Raw genomic sequence first — 16194 nt, forward strand, 5'->3', positions numbered from 1 at the left:
TCGTTCGATTGTGCCTCGTATACGCTTTGATGGAAGTGACCAATAATGGAATTGGAGTAGATTCGAAAACGCACTGATCTTTGTACAGTTTGTTTTCTTGTTACTGCATGCAACTATTTTTATGTGTTAGAAAATTAATCTTTGGTTTATTTGATACTTATTCATTGCTTAATTTTCAAGAAAAAAATAACAATTTTTTTAAATTGGCCAAACCAATTGCCGAAAAAAAAAAAAAAAAAAAAAACACGTTTGAAGGAAAAAATGTAGAATGTAGATGGAAGTAAGTATTTGTTGTATTATTTTTGTATCACATAATTTATTAGACTTTGAATTTTATTTTCTTTTACCGCATCAGTTTTTATTTTAGCACGAAAATGTCACCTAGTTGGCCGACGTCTAACATAGCTCGATATTTCAGTTTTTTCTCAATCCATGATAAATATATTTCACTCTGAATAAAATCTCAAAAATCAAGCGATTTTACCATAAACTATCAACCAATAGTGCACGATTTAGTTAATTTACCACAAAACGTGATGGAGCTTGAACGTGCATTTTTCGAGCACTGACTAACTTTTTCCTCCTGGACTTCCATCCAGCATTCTGGCGAGCTCGAATCCAGTAGCAGCGTTATTACCTCGGAAGAGCATACCTACAATAGCGCACCGTTTTATTCTGGGCAGCTAACGAGCCTCGACGAGCCACAGGCCCTGGATTTGGAATCTGACTCGGACTTGTGGCCAATTAACGTTAGTAGCTGTCGCATTCACCAACAACAGATAGAAGCGTCGCATAGACTGAAAAGGGAAAAAGAGTCGACGGAAAAGACAGACTTGCCGGCCAGTAGCAGGCCCGCAACATTAGTTGGCGTAACATGTCCGAGCCGCGCGGCTTCCGGCCAATAAACCAGCTGTGGAGCGGCGCTGGATCGACGGACGCGGACTCCGAGTGCCTATACGAGGAAATAAGCGGCCCCTCGGCCGAGGACTCGGCCTCATCCGTTTGCGTGCACCCGGCCCAAGCGGCAGCCGCCGCGGCCCATCAACGCAGCATCAGGCGCAGCCGGAAGCTGGAGCAGCACGCCACAAGCCGGAGCAAGCGCTCGGGCGAGCCGGCCCCGTCCGATCACCATCATCCGTACCACACGCAGCCCCGGCATCGCTCATCTAGGTAATAACATATATTATATATGAGTTAATCGTCGTACATACAAGTGCGTTTGGCGCATATTTGGAGAAAAAATTACCAGTCCTGTAACCCCATGTCGACAAACCGTGACTGCGAAATCTTCCGAGAGACTTTGACCCAAATTTAACCAACAGTCAGCAGCATGCGCTGCGACCCAGCAGCATTCTGCATCATTCAACTTCGTCCGTGGGCGGGGGCATCGGGGGCGGCATCGAGAGCCGCCAGAGCCAAGCCGCGAGTTTCAAGCTGACGAGGGGGCGTTCCGCGGCAGCTCGTTACCTCCAGACGACGACGACCACGACGACGACCACGCACTACCAGCAGCCGGCACCTCTTGGGCTCGGCCTGCCGGCTCCACCGCACCTGCAGCAGCCCCATCACCACCACCACCACAGTGCCCCGCCACGAGTGCCCAGGCACGGGCTCAGGCCTTCGACGAGACGCTCGCGCGGATCCTACAGTAATGAGACGCAGGAAGAAGTACAGGAGGAAGACGAGGCCACTCTCAGGGAGCTGCTCATAAGGTCAGTTTTACCCCCGCAACGCCGCAACTCCCGTCTTAATTAACCCTCAGGTCTTATGAAAAAGTTTCGTGCCCCCTGTACCCCTACCCTCTCAATGAGTGCTCTAGTTACCTTCGACATAATTATAGCGTTATCTTCCGATTTCGCGCAAAAGAGATACTTTTCGATTGCTTCGTGCGTGACTACGATTTTTGTTTCCCTGCTCGAGAAAACTATCTCTTTTGTGTCCCATGATAAGGCAACTATACGACCAAAATAAGAACGCTCTGCAAGTTTTTTTTTTTTTGTTAATTTATTTCAAACAAATTGATTTTTACAGTTTTTTGGCTGATTTCTAACTAACGAATGGAACGATGTATTTGCCTTGTTATTTAGACTCGTAATTTACACGTAGAATAAAAGCATATTACGGGCTTCTACGTGAAAATCTAGGAGAAAGTACTTTTCATTCGAAAATTATGTACAAAAATTTGTAAATAGTGTACATTTTCGTAACTCATGTAGAACTTAGCTGCCACTCCAAGCCAATATGTTCTACTTTTTTTTTTTTTTTTTTTTTTTTTTTTTTACATCGTGTAGAATAGTTACAGTTTATTTAATTTGATTTTTTTGAGAAAAGATGTGCATCAAAAAACATTAGGGAAGTTTTATCCTAATGCCTTTTTCAAGTTTCAGAAAATAGTGTCGTAAATAAAGTCGTATACGCAATTTAGACGAAGAATAATTGCGTGTGTGCCTATAGGATATAAAATATAAAGTAAAGATTCTCAATTTTCTCTTGCTGATAATATGAAAACATTGCTTGAAAAAAGTGAAAATGTATCTTTTAATTATTGAGGATTAAAAGACGGGGCTTCTGTACAAGATTATAGTTTCAATTAATAATACACACATATTAATTGGATGAATATAGTTATAGTTATTTCAGACAATTTTTTTCAAATCATTTTGTTTTTAGCAGCATTTTTATTAATTTGTTAGACTTTTACTTTAAAGAGCTTCGACTTTTAGTTCCAGCAAGTTAGAAAATTCATTTTTAGTATCGGTTATAAAGTTTAAATAATGAGTTGATAAAAAAAAAGAGTAGAATAAAATTTTAAATTACATACGAGTTTTGGTTTCCATACTGTGCACAAACGAATTGATGATGCCTACACACTATTTTTGCGAGAATACATAATAATTACACACAAAATGTGCAATCAATTCAGGGCAATGGATAAATATAGGGTGTGTGACATTATAATAATGATAATTAAAAGCAAAAATAAGTTTACTAAGTATTGTGTATGAATTAATCATGACTTAATTTTAATAACATTTCATACATTGGTGCCTCATTTTTTTCACATTCATAAATAATCAGCTATTAATCATAATCATCCAATTTTTACAAAGATGATTCATAATACCGATTGTTCAATCGGATACACATACGTTACCAGATAAAAAAAAAAATTGGACCAATCAGAAATGCAAAGCATAGAGACTTAGATGCATCTAACATAAATTATTAATAAGCTAAATTATGTCCACATAAATTTACACGATGGCTGATATTGATGTATGAACTTGGAGGTTCTTATGTTACTGTTTATTTCTGAAAACTTTTAAGAGCGTACATTGTTTTTGATCCAAATACTTCTGCCAATTCCCTAATTGTTTGATTGTAATAAAATTGTCTCTAGTCTAATCCAGACCAAAAATATATGTTTTAGTTCACGACTAACCACATAATTGGGATTCAGCAAAATAACAACATAAGATAATATAAAGTTATTTAAAGGATGTAATGTAAATATAAGGACAAATGACTGAGTTAAAAAGTATAAGCCTACCATTATTACAGTCTTCTATATAAAAATGAAACTTACTATTGCGATCGGTAATAATACATCAATATACATAATATTTAATATCGTGGCCAAGTTTTTAGCTATTACAGAATTATTTAGCACATTAAAAAAATCTTTAACCCTTTAATTTTTATTTTAATGTTATAGAATCAGCGTTTTAAAATTGTTTCAGAAACAAACAGTTTCATAAAGTTACTATCTATTTATAAAACATAATACGATTCCATAACCACTCACGCATACGATTTTTTACTAGCAGATAATCTATTTAAGCTGCCGCGCCCTTCACAAGCTTAACGCTAATATTGCTCTACTCGTTCACTTGATTGTGTACTTATAAACAATCTTTTCGCACAAATAAGTCAATCAAAGTTATTAAATCTTGTTTTTGGACTAATTAAACCGTTTTTTCTTTATTTAATCTGACATCGGTTCGGTACATTAATATTATAAGAATAGACCTTCGTAAAAATCGAATAAATGGTCGTTGAACGTTACAATTAATAGACAACAATATTATTTATCGTACCAGCTTTTATTAAAAATTTTAAATTTCATCATAAGTCCACCGATTTTGTGTATTACATCATAGTATTTTTTTAAAAGTTGCAACACAGAAGATAAGATGGATATTATGTTACAGCTTGCATAATTTTTAGATTTATTTCCTTGTGCTTTGGTATTATTTCAATAATCAACGTGATGACGCATAACTTCCAATTAAATTTACAAAATTCGTTAATTTATCGTTACACGATATATAATTGATAAAATGAGATCTTTTCAGTACTTTCCACGAAACATATTTCTCGCAAAATTCAAGTTTTCGACGTAAGCTGTAGAATTGATTACGACGCGTTAAAAAACCATGTATCTCACAGCATTAAAAAAATACCTACGTACAAGCAAAAATATCTAAACACGAATGTAGCGAAAGGGGAAAAAAAATTGACCTATTTGTGCGTGCGCGGCCATAGCAAACACACAATATCTGTCACTCGTCCACGTACAAACTGTTTATCGTCACCGTCTACATGATGGTCACAGTCAGCTACACGACACCCGAGTTGTTTTATCTCTTGCCCACGCTGTTACTTTTTTCTGCGCTCTGTGCTGTGCTGTGTGTAAATTGTTTTTGCCAGTATTCGCACCCGTATACCACACAAGCTCAGGAGCACACACACAACACACACACACACACACGTCTTCATACACGTGAAGCGCATATTACAGTGTCGCGATTGATCACGTAAAACGTGCTTTTGAACAAAATTTCACAACACTTCGTAACACTCCGTGAACATGCGCAAAGTCTGCCCACACAAATTTTTATTACCCATTTCACAGATAGTGAGGTTCTTGCGAATTTAAGTAGCTAAGATCTAGTCCCGAAAAAAAACTTTTAACAATATTGCTAAAAAGACTCTGAAAGACGATTTGCAATGTAAAAATCCATTCGGAAAAAAAGTGAAAAATGTCCAAAAAAAAGTAATCAAACATCCAACCCGATTCGAGGCCAATTTTTAATTTTGATTTTGCTCGAGTTTTGGACTAGCCTGATACACGGAGAAGGGTTTCTCAAAGAAAAATTCTTGAATTGATTGGTGCCAAAACATTTTTTAATTCCCAAATAGTGTATCATTTTGACGACTTGTTAATAAAAAAAAAAGACTTATCAGTGCAAGAACTTGTGTGCTGATGTGTCAAAAAAAACCTTGATGCCTATCATTGGTAAACAAAAAATTAAAAATTCTACGTATAACTTCACGTGCTCGTACTAGGCTGGTCCGGAATCCGCGTGAGATCGAAATCAGGGTTTGGACCCGAAAATCATTGCATTTTTCTACTGTTAAGTAATATAACCAGCAGTTGGTTGTGAAAAATAAAAAAAATTCATAAAAATGAGAAAAAAAAGCGCGAGAAGGTCACCACATGCTCCCTTCAGAACGGTTGCCACGAGGGCGATATCCAGTGGATAATAGAACGAGACCAACTGGTTAATCTTGACCCTCTCGTCGCAAAACTCGTCACCTAAACCCCATGTCATCCACAGTCCATTATACATATGCAATATATAAATGAATGAAAATACAGCGACATTTCATTTAAATAAAACATCTGTGATTCAAACTGAACCACGACTGTGTTTCCCAAACTAGGTAAAAATAGTGCGAGTGTCGGAGCAAGATTCGGATACTGGAAAAGCGAAAAGAGGGAAAGAGAGTGAAAACTGACAGTTTTTGGAGCAAAAAAAAAAGGCACAAACGTTTTCGGTGTGGGACACTTGTGTTATCGCCAAGAGTCGTGAAAAGAAAAAAAAAGAAAAAAAAAAAAAAAAAAAAAAAATGAACTGAGAAACCAGAAAGAGAGAGAGAAAAAGGGTAACTGTAAAGAATCACCCGTTATCGATCGAGTTGTTGTTTTTTGTTGTTAATTCCTCCACGAGTTGATCAACCTCTGGCTCTCTCTCTGTCTGTGTCGTTGCGAGTGTTGTGAATCCTCGCTAGTTGGGCCGAGGCGAAATTTCGCATCGTCGGGGCCCCCGACAGAGCCAAGAGAGGCGAAGGAAGCGAAGGAAGAGAAGGAGGGGAATGAGAGACGGCTAGAGAGCCAAAGTGCGGGATTGCCGGATTGCCCCCGGGCGGGCCTCTTCTCTCTACTACTTGTAGTTTCGGAACACAGCCATGGTCTCCCTACCTCCCAGGTACATACCTACATCATCGCTCTCTCTCTCTCTATCTATCTCGTTGCTTTTTGTACGAATTTTTCTTTGTTTTGTTTTAGTTTTCAACTTTTTCCTTGTTTCTCTTTCACTTTCTTTTTTATTGCCAATTTCGTCCTCTCGATTTTCTTCTTTGATCGTGATTTTTCTTTTTTTTTTATCCTGTAATTTTTTTTTTTTTTTTTTTTCACCTAGTTCCGTCGATGCTTACACGAGGCGACGACGTCTCTATTCTCGAAAACTTTTTACTTTTTATGCAAACGTCTCCATTTTCAAGTTTTTTTGTATCGCAAATACACAATTTTTTACTAACAAACTCATTTGGTGAGTTTTTACGATTTTTTAAAGTGCATTTTTAAATTTTCACAATTCCGCCAAATTTTTTTCGGAATTTATTCGCTTTGGTGGTGAATATCTGTCAATTTACCTTGTTAAACTACTACACCCTAAATTTTGACATGATAAAAAAAATTATTTCTACAAATGTATTATTTATTAACAATTTTTTGGAATAACCACTAAACTATTACATATTCATACGCTTATTTAATTTGATTCAAACATAATTAAGATAAGTTTGTTATTATGAATTTACAATTTGTTAATAGTTCTCATGATCGAGTATAGACCTGACGTCGTCTTCGTAATTTCGTTTCGTTGCTATTTAGATACGTATTGTTTTCTACGTGGTTTTTTTTTTTTTTTTTTAATTCTTACCATTACCTTTTTGTCGTGACTCATTGCTGGTTGAGTTTATACCGATTCCTAATAAACACGTTCCATGTTTGTAGACTTATGGACGACTTTAATGTTTCATAACTCAAACTTTGTATTGTTATAAAATTTTCTATAATTTTTCAATTCATGCACGTCAGAGCAAGAGATGGAAAATCGGTATAAACTGCGACCAAAAGGCATCAAAGTCTTTCTCTTTCAGAACTGGCCTCTCGAAATCATGTACGCTCATTCATTTTTGCTGCATTTCACCGACTATATGCGCGATCACTGTCTCATGCAAATCGTACACGGAGAATCAGAAAAGAAAAAAGATAATTAATCTATCTCTCATACTTTTCACACCTTCATCGCGAGTATATTTTATCACAAATTCTTTTTTTGCTGTGCACATCGGCCGCGTATATTTTTTATATCATGGCATTAATAAATACACTCCTTTTATTTATGTAATCATTATTACAAATAATTATTCTTCTGGTATCGTTATTTATACACCTGTTGTATTATAAATACTTTTGTACATCAAAATTCTTCTTTCAACGAAGAGCAATCATTTACCTTTTAGTTTATTTTAGTCTGATAATCACCTTCATTACTGCATCTTGCCATTTTAGATACGTACAAACTATATCTATTACCCCCCATTCACAAACTTCCGATAAAATAATTTTTTTTTTTTAATGAGAGTTTATTATACCAACCTTCAAATAGTTATTGACTAACTTTCACGAGTCTTGAATAGTATTTTTAAAATATGCAACTAACAAGCAAAACTTGAATTAATTTCTGGATTTCAGTGAAATGTCGAAAGTAGTTTTTTCATCAAAAAGTGCCCATGTCCAAACAATTTGACCATTTTATACTATTTAACACATAATTGCTAGTTAATCAAAGTATATGTCATCTATTTCTAATACAGCTTCTATTTTATTACAAACTTTATCATACTGTGTGAAAGTCTGGAATAACATAACATTGTTAAGTTTAAGATATATTTATTTCATACGGTAGTTTATCGAAAATTGAAAAAAAAAAATTTTAATTGTTTATATGGTTAAAATATATTGGGTTCGATGTGAAACTTTGATCGCAAAAAAACTTTTTCGACGCTTCATCGAGGTCCAAAGTACTCACTTAAAAAAGTTTAGATGTAAAATATTATATACCTATACGCCACTGTAATGAGTGACTCTGTCCTAATGTGCACAGCTGCGAAATCACTAGTAGACTTATATAAATATACATATATATATTTACGTATAAATCATTATGTTTCATTTTGTAATCACTTATATATACACACACCTACTATAGACATGCTTTTAGTGGCATTGTATTTTGTCTGTGTTGTCTTCTCAATATAGTGTTTTAAATGTATTAATTTGTGACGTCTCATCATAGAAATAATAATAAAATTAATGATTTAAACATGCTAGAATGCCGAGAAAAGTAAAAATGCAAAACTCTTTTTCAAGGCTATACATCGATGATTCTTCAAATGTTTGGTATTAATTCAGAAAAAAAAAAATGAATTTTCTCAACAAGTTTCTATCATTATATTTAGATTTATCGCTGATTTAGCTTGCGACTTGAAATTTCTTATTTTTCATATCTACTATATTTTACTATCACTATTACCAACACTGTAACTGAATGCCGTAAATTTCAAATGAACTCACTCACAGAAATTTCAAGTTTGGTAATTATTTCTGCAACAGGTTTACTTTTCAATTATTACTTAGTGTAATTTATCCATTTCGCCAAAATTTTTATTTAACCTTATTTATTTGGTTATTCAGCATGAACGTTAAACCTTAATAAATAAACAACTAAAACACTCGATGAAAGCGAAAAGAGCATTGTTTTGAAAATCAGAGGTGTATAGCCTCATTATTAGCACATCACGAGATAAATGAACACTTCAATGAACGTTCATATCGGTAACACCGTTTCGGTCGTTGTTTTTCGCGTGAGTTGCAGTAAGTAATGAATGACAAACCAAAAAAAAATTTGATGATTTCCGTATCACCGAACAAACATTTCTTTAGATGGACTTGCTCAGACAGAGAAAGAATTTGTCGACCGTGAATTTATGTACTCGGTGGAGTAAGTGCAATGCAAAAACAGCAACCAATTCAAATTCTTTTTTGACAAATCGATCGGTTCGTAACTTTGAAATTATAAAACTAATATTGGACCAAAACTGGTTTTTTTTTTTTTTGTTTTTTTTATGAATGTAAAAGCTGCATTAGTTTCAAAAGAAAAAAGTTATTCGGAGTAGCTGTGCAATGCCACCTAAGAGTACATGGAATCGGTGCCAAAAAATGACAAATGTAATAAACGATAAATGAATAACTTGAGCAATGTGAAAAAAAAAAAAAAAAAAATGCTCGATACGAGAGAAACGAAGCAAAGAAAAAAAAAAAAAGAGCATAACTGAGTAAAGTAAACGCACTTGATCGGCAAGAGAGAGTTGGAGGATGGGCGCTTATTAACGCTGGGGCGCGCGCGCGCGCTCGGATCGCCCTTTTTTCTCGGGCCCACGTACCACTGCGCCTCCCCGACCCTCGACCTGCACGCCACCACGGCATCACCGGCCACGACACTGGCGACGCCAACGGCGGCCTCGGACAACCACCACCATCACCTCCACTACCAACAAAATTACGACAACCGCGACAACGACCATCGCACCACGACCCCGACGGCCGAACAACGCTACAACCACCACCACCACCACCAACAACAAATCCTCCAAAATCGCTACAACCACTACAACCACGCCCTAACTGCCGCCGACGATGACTTCAACGACGACAACAACCACCTCGACGCCGATGGCTCGTACCGCGACCTGGACCACAGTCTGCAGAAGCAGGTGAGCGTCATGAGCATGAACCTGTCGTCGAAGCTGGACGAGCTGCAGCGCGGCGACCGACAGCTCGAGACGACGGTCGCGCTCTGCGAGATACGCACCCAACTGCAGGAGCTCACCAAGAGCGTCGAGTCCTGCCAGACCGAGGTCAGCGAGGTCAAGCGCGACATGGTGGCCATCAAGGTGAGTCGTCGTCGTGCACCGCGTGGATGGTGTTGAAAATATTTTTTTTTTTTTCCTCGTTACGATGATACGTGGTTGCTTCCCATTGTTTATTGGCTAATTGATCGAAAAAACAAAAAATAAACCAACAGTTTCTGTAATTTCTTTTTTTTTATGGCAAACGAGGGTACTTTCATAATGTGGCGTTCGGCGGATTGTCACAATGTTCAAATGAATAAATGAAGCTGTATTGATCGATATTGGAATAATATCTTGCAGAATCTACTTTGGGTGGAACGTTAAAAACTTCTTTTTTTTTTTAATGTTCAACGGGGACTGACAATGATGTTTTGACAGGGGTGGGCATAAAATGGGAGAACGAAATTGAAAATCGACGTAGCCATATGTACAAGTGCACGTGTGCTCCCCTCCCCCTAAAAAAACTAATTTAATTGGTCTGGGTGACCGGAAAAAACACTGGGGCCATATTTTTACGATTTTCACGCGCCCTCCGCTGCAGCTTTGCGCGTATCCTCTCGGCGCGTTTCACTAATGGAATATTGAATGTGGCTGGGGATGCGCGCGAAAATTAAGGTGCTGAGATAAATTAACGATGGTTTTATTCGAAACGAGCAATATCAAATATCCAAGGCTTATTTAAATGCGATTCTCTCGGTTGAAATTACTTTTTCGATCGATTGTCGGAAATATTCGGGAACATGGGTTATTTCAGCCAACCAATATATATTCGCGGTTCAATTTTACGTACTATTCGTTCCAATTGAAAATCAATTACATCAACGCACTCAGTTGTTTATAGTTACAAAAAATGCTAATTATTGGTAATGTTGTAGTAACTATCACTTTTACACTAGTTGACCATAATTTTTATATTTTTCTGGATAATTGTCACGTTAAATTTAGTGTGAACATTTCTATGTTTGTAAATTACTCCAACATTACCGTATAATTTTGTAGTGGTAACAATTGTTCTTTTTTTGTTTCGTGTGGTCATATGGTTCAGTAAGACGGAAACAAACTCAATCGAATTCCCCAAAAAATAACTCACCCTACGTGTTTGATTTTCGAAGAAAAACAACGGAATCCAACGTAATTAGGGACTAGTGGTACAGTTATTCGATTGATCGCAAACTTTTCCCACCCAACTTTGCAAAACCGAGTGGCGCCCATTGTAGGGAAGCAAACATTGACTCACATAATTAATTCGGTCAATACAGCACGAGTTGGATACGGTACAGCAAGTCAAGGAGGAGATAGAGGAGCTGCGGGAGTATGTGGACAGACTGGAGGAGCATTCGCACCGCAGGAAACTCAGGCTTTTGGAACAGGTGACGACGTTTGCATAATCGATTGCTGTTTGCCACCACCATGTTTTCGCGACAACAAACGATCCTTCCCTCTTTGACCTCCAAGTGTATACTCTTGGCTGTAGACGACTTGACTTTTGCAACCTTTTTAACCGATCCTTCACTTTTTCGATGTTTCAGGTTTACTGCACGCGTGTCTTGTGTAAGCATGAACCTTTCAGTTGATTCACTTTTTTTTCTTCCTTTCATTCTCCACGTTTATTTCACTAATGAGAATTACCATTACTGTACTTTTATTTACTTTACAGCTGTTACTATTAAGTTTTATAATAAGCTGTGATGAAATGATTTTTATTTTATTAATCTTTATTTATTTTTTAGCACTAAGTTTATGTCTGTTTTTTGTAGGCTTGATTGATCGAACGTAGTGATGGTAGCTTCGTTAATTTTTATCTATTATTTTTGTACGTATTAAAACTCAAACTAAAATAATCACAAGTTTTATAAAAAAAAATGCTTGTTTCATAAAGATTTTGTTTAGTAATTATTTCCACCAGTGTTAAGCTTAAAAATTGTTGTATTTATTTTTGCACTTATTTTAATCACACGAGTATTGCTTGTTACCTATGTGTTGTACAAATATATTGTTACAGAGTGATTTTGTTTTTATAATTTGTTTATATATATCGTCAAATAAATGCTTTCTGTTTGAATTGATGTTCACTATCCTTACACCCATGCCCTAATATTATTAATTTTCATGATATTTTAAAGCCATTTTTATTCCTTCTGTGTACTCTTATTGAAATTTTTAAATTAACAAAAGCATTTTTGGATTCCATTGCAGGGGTTGACGTTCTCCCTGTCGTACACAATACTGTCGGCAGTGCTGGGTATGCTACAATTCGGATACAACACAGGAGTCATCAACGCGCCACAAACTGTGAGTAAAAAAATCTCGAATCTATACTATTTTAGTATTTACTAAGCATAAATATCGTGTACAATCGATGTTTAGTTTTGCTTTCCCTCAAGTATCTATGCTCATGCTCACTCCAACTAATGATCGCACAATTTATTATTACCGGGAATTTTTAAATTACAATTTTTTTTTTTTTTTTTTTTTTTTTGTCAAAATCCGATGGCTTGATATAAACGCGTACAAACGAGACAAGAGACGCAAAGTAATTTATATTCCATCAGTAAACGCTGGGTAATTACATGCTCGCGATCTTCTAAGTTTTCGAGTCAGTGGTCTCGTGTAGCATACAAAAAAGCCCTGCGAACTGCTAAGTTCGTACACGTACACCTATACTCGCCACGGCCGTGGAGTCTTCGAACTAGGTCGTGGCATAAGCGGTGACTATCTCCCTCAATTAGATTAAACCGAGTCGACCACCCACCCGTCGCGTGTCCTTGTACTTTTTTTCCCTTTTCTTCTCGTTAAAGTTGCGCAAATTTTTTTTTCTTGCAACAGAACATCCAAGACTTCATAAAAGATGTGTACAAGGATCGATACGGCGAGGACATCTCCGAGAGCTGGGTGGAAACGCTTTACTCGGTGGCCGTCAGCATATTTGCTATTGGCGGTATGTTGGGCGGCTTCAGCGGTGGATACATCGGCAACAGATTTGGCAGGTCAGTGAGACACGTTTTATCTCTTTTTCTTCGGTTTTCGGTGACTGCGCCATTTGTTCTCGACCCGTGTGGATGTGTCCTGCTTTTTTTCGGTACGGGTAACCTGAGAAGTGTCGATGAAAGTTTTCACTCTCACAAGCATTGTACTTTTTTCTTTCTATTTATTAAAAAAAAAGAAATTTATTATTAATTAAGAATCATCATCTGCCAAACAGAATTGTTTTATTATTTATTTGTATTATTCACCATGACGAACTGGATTTTAAGTAGTAAGAATCAAGGATTGGTCAGACATCGAAGTTTCGATAAAAGTTTTCATTCTCACAAGTATTGTACTTTCTTATTTTTTTGTTTATTTAAAAAAAATTTAATCAAATAGCAAAATTCTTTGACGAAATTAAACCATAGCAACATATTGAGTTCAGTAAATTAACGATTTAGGAAATAAATAAGTATGGATATTGGAAGAATAGTAGACAATAATAAGTCGAGGTTCAGTCAGATACATCTTAGACTACTTTCACGCAGTATGCGATTTTTTATACAAAAAAAGTGTGTTGAATTAATACTTTATAATCAGAATATTAAATTAGAATTATCATCTGCCAATTAGAATTGCTTTTGTTATCTATTTGTATTATTCACCATGGCGAACTGGATCTTAAGTAGTAAGAACCAAGGTTTGGTCAGACATCGAATGAAGAGATACTCATCGTATACATATTTCATTGGTTTGCCTACTACTATTCAACCTAACGAACTTTTTTCCATAAAGTCTCGTCCAAATGTCTATTCGGAACAAGTTTAAATAGAAAAACTACTATACTAGTTAACCAAAATAAATTGTGGAGATGAAGTGACATTCGTGTGATTGAGTGAACTGATAGCATGTACCTTCTAAGAGAAAATAATAATTAATTGTTGACAGTTAGTTTCTCCTGGACGGTAGTAACATTTATCAATCGGATACACTCTGAAAAACAAGTTTTTTTTTTTTCCATTCCGTGCACGAAACAAGATTACTGTCATTTCTCGTATCGTTAGTAAAAATTCATCGAGAATATCTCAAGGCCCGCGTGCACACGCAGACACATCGATAGATCGATAAAATGTACACCAAACGTAAATAATGCAACAACCGACACGGCTGATAACTCCGCCGACAAGAAAGCGGAGGTAGTTATCGCGCTGTAAGATGTGCCATGTCTAGCGTCTTCCAGGCAAGCAGTAGATCCGATACTGACCTCTTGTAACAAGGCGGGCGCTGTATCGACTTTCGAAGTTGCGGGTGTACTCGATCGTAGTGTTTCGCCTAATCAGCCAGGGGTTCCGCCATCGCGTGAGTCTTTTCGCTGACAACGCATCGATAGCCCTCCTGGTAGCTGCTGTTCAGCAAAGAATGTTTGTCTTTTGAGGTTGATGTTTGCTTGGAGAAGTAAATTCTGGGTAAATGGACGGCCACGAGGTGTATTCATGGAATAAGATTTTTATCTTCTTTAGTAAACCAACACTCTGGTATCACCGAGCGTTACGCAAAACCAATGAATCGTAGATCAAATGATGTGATTGCGCTGTATTTTTCATGTCCTTTGCCATAGTTACACCTTCCAAAAATAAAAAAAATAAAAAAAAAAGACAAAAGAAATGCTCAAAAGAGTACACTTTTTCCGATACCCGATCCACAGAAAAGGGGGCCTGTTGCTGAACAACGTGGTTGGCATTTGCGGAGCCTGTCTGATGGGCTGCACAAAGATAATGCGAGCGTACGAGATCCTGTTCGTCGGGCGCTTCCTGATCGGCGTCAACTGCGGCCTCAACACCTCCCTCGTGCCCATGTACATATCGGAGATAGCGCCTCTGAACCTGCGTGGTGGCCTCGGCACCGTCAACCAACTGGCTGTCACGATCGGCCTGCTCATGTCTCAGATCCTCGGTACCCAGAAGTTGTTCGGAAACAACGAGAGCTGGCCCGTCTTGCTCGGTGTCGCCATCGTCCCCGCCGTGCTGCAACTCCTGCTGCTGCCCTTCTGTCCTGAGTCACCCAGGTAAGTGTTTTTTTTTTTTTTTTTTTTTTTTTTCGGGTGTCGTTGTTTACCACCCACTTTTTCCTCAACCAAAAAAATTTTATTCTTTCTTTGCCGATATCGTGTTGTCGGGGATACCAAACGTGGCTAAGCGAAGAATCAGTAGTGAGAAACGCGAATAGTCAGACGTACCTTAAGATAGTACCCGCACTTTACCTGTGGTGGGAGAATTACAAAGTATGGGGGAAAAAAATATACATAAAGGGCACCCTAGTCTAGTAATAATAAACTTTTTACTGTTTTTAAAACGTTTTTTTTTTCAGTTTATGTTTAATACATTTCAGACTACTTTCACATTTGAGAGCTTAGAAAATTTTAATTGTAAAATGTGGTAAAAAAAAAGAGTCTTTAGCAGCTACATTATTTACTCTCTGTTAAAGTTTTAAGCCAATATTTCAATGACAATTTAAAAAAAGTCGATTTCTTTGGGAATCACGAAAGAGCAAATTTTTTTTTAATTAAAATTTTAAAAAGTGCCCGATTTTTATAATTACATTCGATCGAAACCAATCAAAGCTCCAATTACCGCGTTGAAACCTCATTCGGCAAAGTTAAAGACTAAACTCGTTCAATCAACTTCTAATTAAAATTCAATGTGGTTTTTATCATCGGTCAATTATCACTGTACGCACAGAGAAAATTAATCCGCACACTCGCGCGTGAAAAATTAATTACACGCGTCGAGTTTTTCCGATTGTTTGACAACGAGATGTATATTAATTGAAAATGAAATGAAACATTTTTATTACTCACTGGTGAACTTTCACCCGTTGCATGTACACTTGTCCTTAGCCCTCGAAATCGACGAATAATTCACGAGCAGGTTAATGCCAACCAAAGCCTGTAGAACAGATCAAAATCAAAGCAGATAGAAATATCGTTATAAAACTTTCCAACAGCTAAGCAATTCTTGCAATATACTTTCCTAATGCTGCAAATCAGTGAAAAAATTAACGAAGTAAAAAAGGAATGTCAACTCCAAAAAAAAAAAATCGGCTCTTAAATCGGATAAAATGATCGTCCCTAGGAGGAGTAAATATCTTGGGAAAAATCACGTTGTCCGGAAAAAAAAGTTGAAT

The 16194-nt window shown here is 37.0% G+C and overlaps 1 protein-coding gene across 2 annotated transcripts in view; it reads left to right on the top strand.

Annotated features, from left to right (window-relative positions):
- Positions 1 to 491: 491 nt before the first annotated feature.
- Glut1 (Glucose transporter 1) overlaps positions 492 to 16194 on the top strand; it is a 38092-nt gene continuing 22389 nt past the window's right edge. The window contains exons 1-8 of one of the 2 annotated variants that reach the window (XM_089598376.1): positions 492 to 1170; positions 1323 to 1712; positions 9894 to 10086; positions 11304 to 11422; positions 11574 to 11595; positions 12241 to 12336; positions 12871 to 13031; positions 14717 to 15076. In XM_089598376.1, coding sequence (XP_089454502.1) covers positions 875 to 1170; positions 1323 to 1712; positions 9894 to 10086; positions 11304 to 11422; positions 11574 to 11595; positions 12241 to 12336; positions 12871 to 13031; positions 14717 to 15076 — 1637 coding nt within the window. In that variant the 5' untranslated portion in view covers positions 492 to 874. Of the gene's footprint in view, positions 1171 to 1322; positions 1713 to 9893; positions 10087 to 11303; positions 11423 to 11573; positions 11596 to 12240; positions 12337 to 12870; positions 13032 to 14716; positions 15077 to 16194 lie in introns of those variants that run through there. The other variant, XM_089598377.1, reaches the window with a different exon arrangement.

Source organism: Copidosoma floridanum, unplaced genomic scaffold (genome assembly GCF_036245765.1).
Source record: "Copidosoma floridanum isolate Cflo_tuat_1 unplaced genomic scaffold, Cflo_Japanese_pri ptg000006l, whole genome shotgun sequence".
Taxonomy (NCBI): Eukaryota; Metazoa; Arthropoda; class Insecta; order Hymenoptera; family Encyrtidae; genus Copidosoma; species Copidosoma floridanum.